The sequence below is a fragment of the Hyperolius riggenbachi genome, chromosome 9 (genome assembly GCF_040937935.1).
Source record: "Hyperolius riggenbachi isolate aHypRig1 chromosome 9, aHypRig1.pri, whole genome shotgun sequence".
Classification (NCBI taxonomy): Eukaryota; Metazoa; Chordata; class Amphibia; order Anura; family Hyperoliidae; genus Hyperolius; species Hyperolius riggenbachi.
Genome location: NC_090654.1, coordinates 132,270,856 through 132,279,856, shown reverse-complemented (window position 1 = coordinate 132,279,856; position 9,001 = coordinate 132,270,856). Strand labels below are relative to the sequence as shown.

At 46.2% G+C, this 9,001-nt stretch overlaps 1 protein-coding gene across 2 annotated transcripts in view; it reads right to left on the bottom strand.

Moving 5' to 3' along the window:
* Nucleotides 1–1,404: 1,404 nt before the first annotated feature.
* The window catches only part of LOC137531739 (SLAM family member 5-like), an 83,300-nt gene continuing 75,703 nt past the window's right edge, over nucleotides 1,405–9,001 (bottom strand). The window contains exons 6-7 of one of the 2 annotated variants that reach the window (XM_068251706.1): nucleotides 8,256–8,284; nucleotides 1,405–1,502 (exon numbers count right to left, since the gene is read on the bottom strand). In XM_068251706.1, coding sequence (XP_068107807.1) covers nucleotides 1,419–1,502; nucleotides 8,256–8,284 — 113 coding nt within the window. In that variant the 3' untranslated portion in view covers nucleotides 1,405–1,418. The remainder of the gene's footprint in view (nucleotides 1,503–8,255; nucleotides 8,285–9,001) is intronic. The other variant, XM_068251707.1, reaches the window with a different exon arrangement.

Here is a 9,001-nt window from a genome sequence, read left to right as displayed (position 1 = left end):
GGCTCTCGGCACCTAATAGAGTCATGCAGGCTCTTGAGTATCAGCATGATTGTTGTACAGCGGTATGAGTTACGGTGCCATAATCCCGCCCATAGAAACTCCAGTGTTGTGTCTGATTGCGCTGCCTGTTAATTTGTGCTGCCCCGCATGCACCGTAGGAGACTGTGCGGCCACATTTCCTATTTAATTATGCTGCTGGTGGTAAAATACTAAATATCTCCACAGCCACACCTCCTACACTCCCCGAATTTCCAGGGTAAGGAGGGGACCCCCCGAACTACCTCAATGCCAAATTGCAGCCCCCGAGCCCCGCTGGTTCCTGAGACAGATTACATAAACCTATCTCGGGAACCAGTGGGCTCGGGGGCTGCAGTGTGCCATAGAGGCAGTTGGGGGGGGGGGGAATCCCTCCTTTCCCTGAAAATTTGGGGAGTGTTGGAGGTGTGGCTGTGGAGATATTTAGTATTTTACCACCAGCAGCATAATTAACTTCACACTGAGCATGCGTGCTACTCAATGTGGAAGGGAGCTTCCGGGCAGCACACTCAGACATTACACTGGCAACAGACAGATACCTCAGTGATCCTGTGGTGAGCCCCTTTCCTCTCTGCAGTTTCCTCCTCACTCCACTGCACACTGTGCACACTACTCCATCTGCCACTCAGAATGGTATGTAACTTTCACATTCCATGTGCTCTGGGTAATCCTCTGGTGAGTCTCTATCCTCTCTGCACTTTCCTCCTCCTCAATGCAAAGAACTCCATCCGCCTGCCGCATGGCGTGTTACTTTCACTTTCCATGTACTCTGCTAGACTCTGCAGCTTTAACTGTTAACTCTCGGTTGTGTGCTCAATTTTCCTCATTCGTTTTTTACTCTTTGCACTGGGCACTTTTCATAATATAGCCAGCTGTCTAAGTCTTTCCTTGGCATATATTTCTATTCAAATGTTTGTAGCTATTATAGATGGGTTATACATCATGCCATCACATTGCATGTTGCACTTAATTGCTTGAGGCTGCCATAAACGTTCAATTTTCATTAGACTACTCAGACTGTGGTAACTATTGTTAACTTATTTACAGAGACTGGGCAGTGTAGATTAGATACAGAGACAGCTTGGGGGGAGGAGCTCTACCACACGCCCCTGCACCATGGATGCTCCAGGTTTAGTATATTTTTCCATGATTCCTGCCCTCTAAACCAGGGTACGTCTTATGGTCTGGAGCATCTTATAGTCTCAAATAAATTGACCTTGAACTCACTGGGTGGTTTGCTGACTGAGGCAAAAACAATTCAATCTAATTGTATTTTATTGCAACAACCTATGTTGTGGAGTTGACTCAGGATGCTGAATTCTACTATACATACATACAGTAGCAGGTTAGTAGAACAGCTCTGCTGGAGGAGCTCAGAGAGATTAAGGAGTTGTCCTTTCTAATAAAGTTGTGCCACTTATATCACTTTTTGTTGCCAAGCTGTAGATGGTAAATAAAGCCGTCTGCTGAAATGAAATAAATACTAAATATTAGCATTGTATTGGCCAGGTATGGATCTCTGAAAAGGCTCAAAATTATTACAGGTGTTGATGTTCAAATTCAGGACCACATAGTTCGGAAACCCAAAACCTGCATTCAGCACCATTTCAGCACCAAACAGCAGGATGGGGAGTGTTTCATTTAATTTCAATACTTCCTCCTTCCATCTCAGAGGAAGTATCGTATTTAAATTATTTACATGTTACCGCTTGGAAAACGAATTCAAAAACACGGCCTGACATACCACTGCTATGCTGACGACACCCTTCAAGCATGGTGTGACAGACCCAACTTCAACTATAAACGCCTAGAACTACAGCAATGGATGAGTGACAACTGGCTGAAACTAAATGCAGATAAAACTGAAGTCCTCCTGATCGGAGGGCAGCGCATAACAACAAAACAACTTAACTTGCAGTCTTCACCACTGGGAATAGGAGGCATGGATCTACACTGCTCTGAGCATGTGCGTAGCCTGGGAGTTCTAATTGATAGGGATTTAAACTTCAGAACTCAAATCTCTGCTGTGGTGAAATCACCCTACTTTCACCTGAAGAACATAGCAAAAATCAAGCACCTCATTCCCCCAGACGATCTGTCAACCTTAGTCAATGTTTCATGACTTCTCGACTGGACTACTGTAATGCTCTCTACACCGGCCTTCCAAAAAAGGACTTGTACCGCCTACAGCTGATACAGAATACTGCTGCCAGACTGTTAACCAACCAACCCTGTCACTGCCACATAACACCAGTCCTGCACTCCCTTCACTGGCTATCTATAAACTGGAGGGTCCTATTCAAGATAGGCCTACTGACATTTAAATCACTTCATAATCTGGGCCCTGGATACATGAAATAAATGTTACAGTTGCATAGCAATCCCTGCAATCTCAGATACACAGGTTCTAATAATCTAGTCATACCCAGAGTCTACCTGGAAACTTTTGGTCCCAGAGCCTTCTGTCATGCTGCTCCTACGTTATGCAACTCCTTACATCAGCAGATCAGGACAGCTCCATCTCTGGATGTGTTTAAATCCAGGCTGAAAACACACCTGTTCAGTTTGGCATTTGCAGAAATATAATTTTTGTTGTGTGAACCACTGGCGTAACAATAGGGGATGCGACCCCTGCCGTCGCAGGAGGGGGGGGGGGCAGGGCCCACCTAGGGCCCGCTCAGGGACTTTTGGGGGGCAGGAGGGGTTGCAGCATAAGAGGAGAGTGTGGCAGATCGGTGGGGAGAGGGGACATTCCCTACCCTCGCTCTCCTCTCAGCTCTCCCCCTCCTGCAATCATTGGTGGCAATGGGCAGCAGCGGCGGTGGCAGGCTGAACACATTACCCCGGGCCCCCTTGCAAAAAAAAAAAATCCAGGACATCCCCCCCCCCCCTCCCACCTAGGGGCTCTCCTCTCAGCGCTCCCCCTCCTGCTGTCACCGCCGCTGCTGCCCGCTGCCACCAATGATTGCAGGAGGGGGAGCGCTGAGAGGAGAGCCCGAGGGGGGGGGGGGAGAGGGAAGGGGGAATGTCCTGGATTTTTTTTTTTGCAAGGGGGCCCAGGGATTTCTAGGTACGCCCCTGGTGTGAACAACTACTGAATCTGAGAAAGTCTAAGTCCTGTGGGAAAAAAAGCGCTATAGGAATGTTATTTTTATTGTAAATGAAACACACCCTATCCTGTTGTTCAGTGCTGAAATGGTCCTGAATGCGGATGTTCGGTTTCCAAACCATGTATTCCATAATACGGTGTTTGAGTTTTGAACATTTATCTCTACTTATATTCACAAAAGCAGAAGGATGTCACTGTCACTTACAGAAGGTAGTTGAAATCTGACAGATATGACAAGTTTTAGACTAGTACATCTCTTCATGGGGCATGCACATGTATTTCTTTATTTACAAAAGCACTTACTGAATGGTAGTTGCTTAGTCCAACTACCAAAATAGCGTAGGGAGGTTGGCCGGCATCTTTGTATAGATCCTTTCCAGAGAGTGCTTTTGTATAAGAATAAAGGCAATACTGAAAATCTACCATGAGGAGACGGACTAGTCCGAAATCTGTCACATCTGTCAGCTTTTTACTACTTACTGTAAGTGACTGTAATTTTACAATTATCCACAATAATGGTCCTTAAAATCGTTGGTGGAGTGTTTAATTAGCAAACAAGACAATCAAACCATGAGGTGTCTAGTGTAAAAAAAAGTTAAAAACATTTTAACAACAAGTAGATAGTTAGTGTTGGTCTTACTTCCAATGAAGCCACACCTGACTTTCACCAAATGCCTAATTTCTTAAATGTTTTCATAAATATAATTTTGTGGGTGGAGCTGTACCAAAGGGAAATCTAATTATCTGAGTGAGGATGGATTTTTCCCACATAAACTGACGTTGGTTGCACTGTGGCAACTCAGATCTTCAATTCGTTGTCCTACACCTTGTAATCCAACATTGCTACTACTGCTGTATATTGGGCTCTCAAAGTAAGATAAACAAAAAATCCTGGTACTGGAAAAGGAAGTCAGCAGGGCAATTTTACCAAGCCTGAGAAAGTGCTACAAAGCTAAAAGTTGTAGTAAGCCCCATTCTAGTCAATCCTATTTTCCTATCACTGCTGCTTATTAGAAAAACAAAATACTGGTACCTTATAGATCAGTGATGGCTAACCTTGGCACTCCAGCTGTGGCGGAACTACAAGTCCCATGAGGCATTGCAATACTCTGACAGCTCTAAGCATAACTCGGCGAGGCAAAGGCATGATGGGATTTGTAGTTTTGTCACAGCTGGAGTGCCAAGGTTGGCCATCACTGGTATAGATAGATGGATTTCCTAGCTGAATTCAAGTGTTTGGATTCAAGTTTGACTTCAGTGGCTGTATGCTTGTTCTAGGCTAGGGGCTCTACAGAATACCTAGAGAGCTCATGGTGACAGCCCTCCTACTAAACAACATTTAGTATAATTTGCCTTCTTAAAACAGAAGGCATTTGCGATAATTCAGCTTTAAGTGAGCAACTGTGGTTTCCACTGATGCATTACTCCCAAATACACAAATCATCTCTTTATGCTCCTGACACCAGGCTCACATCCAGAACCACTGGTGTAGAGCAAGCCAATAGCTAATACATTTTACAGAGCCACATCAATCAAACATGCATACAGCCTATTTTGGACTTTCTAGTCCTCATCAGTGCATGGCAGGGATTGATGTATCTCTATGCGATAGGGCTTGGACCAGTACAACAGAACACACAAGCAGCTCATGGTCACCCAGAACCACTAGGAAAGTATAATGGACTTGTGTGTCCATTTGGTGAGGATGCAAGGACTGGGGAAGAGTCTGCGTGCATGGATAGGAAACTGGCCAATGGACAGAAAGCAGAGTTGTGTTCAATGGATCATATTCAAAATGGGTTACAGTTAGCAGTGGGGTCCCACAGGGGTTGGGTGGGTCCAGTGCTCTTCAACGTATTTATTAATGACTTAGGAGATGAAGTAGAAAGCAATGTTGCTATACTTTCAGGTGATACAAAATTGTGTAGAATCATCAACTCTCAGGAAGATAGTAACATATTGCAAAATGATCTGGATAGAATTGCTATATATGGGCACATAAATGGCAGATTAAATTCAATGTTGAAAAATAGAAAGTAATGCGTTTTGGTCATACCTATTAACTAGCACCATACCAAATAAACGGGATACAGATGGGGACAACTTGAAAAAGGACTTAGGAGCACTCGTTGACAACATGTTAAATACCATATTTTCTGACGTACAAGAAGCACTTTTTCTCCCCATAAATTGGGGAGAAAAAGTCTCTGCGTCTTATACAGCAAAGGCAGGGAATCTCCGACTTACGAACACCCGCTGATACGAACCATCGACCCGCCGCCATGTCGGGGATTCCCTGCCTGTGTGTGCTTGCTCCTCCACATGCCTCTGCTCACTCCCCGTGTCTCCTGGCCCCCCATGGGTCCTCCTGTGTCCCCTTCTCTCTGTTCCCCTCCCCCTGTGCCTCTGCTCACTCCCATGTCCCCCCCCTCCCCCCCCACACGTGTCTCCACTTACTCCCGTGTCTCCTGGCCCCACGGGTGTAGTATGCGTAGTGGCAGCTTACCTTCTCCATGCGCCTGCGAGGATTGCAGACATCCGTCTCCCCTGCACCTCCAGCTCTAGTGAGCGGCTTGAACTGATGATGCAATCTCTCACTAGAGCGAGAAGTGCAAGGGAGACGGATGTCTGCAATCCTCATGGGCTCATAAAGAAGGTAAGTTGCCATTACACACTCTACAACTGGGGGGTCAGGAGACACAGGAGTGAGCGGAGGCACCGGGGGGAACATGGGGGTGAGCAGAGGCACGCGGGAGGGGACGGGAACAGACAGAAGGGGACACAGGAGGACCCATGAGGGGGCCAGGAGACACAGGGAGTGAGCAGAGACATGCAGGAGGGGGGGGGGAGGGTAAAAGACAGAAGAGGACACTGACGGACCCATGAGGGGGCCAGGAGACACAGAGAGTGAGCAGAGGCATGCAGGAGGGGGGGGTGGGAGGGGAACAGACAGAAGGGGACACAGGAGGACCTAGGGGAGGACCGGAAGACACATGGGGGATACAGGAAAACACATGGGGAGACATGGGGACAAAGGAGGACATATGGGGAAACATGGGGGACACATGAGAACACATGGGGAATACAGGAGGACACGTGGAGACATGTGAGGGACACAGGAGCACACATTGGGGGACACAGGAAGACACATAAGGACAAATGGGGGACACAGGAAGACACATGGGGAAAACAGGAGGACACCATCTGGGGGAGAACATGTACAAGACACTCCTGGAACATGGACGCACCAGGTTTAGCATATATTTTTTCCCCTGGTTGTTGCCCTCTAAACCTGGATGTGCTTTATATTCTGGAGCATCTCATATGGCAGAAAACATGGTAATCATATTAAATGCCAAGCCGCTGCAGCTAAGGCAAGTAAAATGTTAGAATGCATTAAAAGGGAAATAAAAACTAGGGAAGCTAGCATAATATTGCTGGAATATGGTATTCCGTTCTAAGCACTGCATTACAGGAAAAATATTGCAGTTTTAGAGCAGGTGCAAAGGCAAGCAACAAAATTGATATAAGGGATGGAACGTCTCACTTACCAGGAAAGGTTAGATACACTGGGCTTATTTAGTGTGGAGAAAAGAAGTCTTAAGGACCGTACACACGCCGGACTGCAGGCAACGACGGGTCTGTCGTCACCTCCCGCTGGGCGGGTTTTCAGCAGACAGTCCGGCGTGTGTACAGTCTGTCGGCGGACTGATACGGCTGTTCCTGAGCGATCCAGATGTGGCTCTTTTGATGGCTACATCTGGCTCACATACAAATCAGTAGGAGCTGATGTACTAAGCTCAAGCAGCTCAGCTTAGTGCGGCAGCGCATGTAAAATTTAGTATGCACGCTACTGCTGTAACTTACTCGCGTAACCCCCAAAATGAACAGCTGCTCCATTTATCCCACCCTGGAACCTGTCAGGTCCAGTGACTTTGTAGGACAAGATCCACGCACTTTGATTGGCCCAATAGGCTGCCTGTCACTTGACAGGCAGCCTATTGGGCCAAAGTGCCATGTCCCTGGATCTTGTCCTACAAAGTGAATCAACTCCCAAGTCAACTAGCTTATTGTACAAGCTGTTAGTCGGTATTTCTCCAGTCTGGCTTTCAGGGAAATTGCTGATGTTGCTGAAACCCAAGAGAAGCTAAAGACATGTCTGACACTTCCGCTGCCCGGCGGATCAACTGTGTACACATCACCATTGCAACAGGGATGTGAGCCCTCTGCTGCGCATGCGCACTGTGCCAGTTTGAAACATATTGTACGGCTCTCACAGAATTACATTTTAAAATATGCAGCGTTTATGGCTCTCTCAGCCAAATAGGTTCCTGACCCCTGCTCTAGATCAACAGGGATGAGAGAAGGTCCAGGCTAGTGTTTTTGAGTGAACTCGATGGATGTTTGTCTTTTTTCAACTAAAATAACTAAAATAACTATGTAACTATGAGACTAAAATAGATCAAAAATCCCTCCTCCTACTAGAAAGCAACACTGACTAAAATTTGCCTTCTTAAAACAGAAGGTATACAGTGTTCTAGGGGTGAGTTCAGCATGACAGATATAAAATTGGTATTTAAAATGAACCAGAGACGAAGCACCCTCATGTATTTTACCATATATATCAGTGGGAACATTAGAGAAAACACCTACCCTACTCTCTGTCTCAGCTTTCAATGCTTAGCCTGCTTGTTATCAGCCCTGGAATCATTATAGCTGAGTCTTTTCAAGCCCAAGCCTGTCCCCTTCTGGCTCTGCTATAATGACTCAGCTATAATGATTCCTGAGCAAAGCCAGACTGAATGCTCAGTCGGGGATTTTATCAGGGCTGGTAACAAGCAAGCTGAGCAGTGAAGGATAAAACAGAGAGCAGGGTAGGTGTTTTCTCTAATGTTCCCACTGATATATATGGTAAAATATAGGGTGAGAGGGTGCTTCGTCTCTGGTTGACTTTAAGGAATAATGAATAAAGAGGTCAGCTTGTATATTTCTTCTACTACAAGTTTCTTTAAAAAATAGTTGTAAAATTAGTGTTAAGGTAAGAAACTTCAGTCTGCTAGGGATGGATCTTCACTGATCACAGTAGCACATTGATTTCTGCCATGCTCACCTCATGTTCAGTTGCATAAGCTGAAGATACTGGGGGAAAAGAAAAAAATAGATAAGTTATATTTTACGAGGAGCAACAGCAAATTTTCCGCATTCCTACATTTTTTTTATACTTAAAGGACCACTCCAGCGAAAAAAGAAAGTTAAAATCTGACAGAACGAACAGGTTTTGGACTAGTCCATCTCTTCATGGGGTATTCTCAGGGTTTTCTTTGTTTTCATAAGCCTTTCATGAATGACAGTTGCTAAGACTAATGGCCCATACTCACGGGCCACAATTGTCGCCGCAACACGCGGCGCGCGCGTGTTGCGGCGACAGGTCGCCCGTGAGTATGCGCCGTCGCACGGGCGCGCACCCCGAACTGTCGCCCGTCGCTGATGTCGCCAGGCGATTGGCGATGGCATTCAGAGGAGTGATCCACCATCTTTACCTGCAATTGAATTGTCTGGGCAGGACCAGCAGGCAATGGCCGACTTGATTGATTTGTACAACGGTTTTGATCCACACGAGTTGGCAGATAACACCATAGATTCAATACCTGATACACTGCCAGTAACATATTTTCCCACCCTGAATGAACTTGAGCTCAGGAATAGATCGCATCGGTTTCCGCCCTTCTCCGCCAACCCCAGCCTGAGGACTTTTATCTCAGTTGTTGAGCGCGATATCAAGCGACTCTCTGGGAGAAACTCCAAGTCACATAATCTCTCCACGGACGAACTTGCGGCATTGGACGAGTTGAGGGA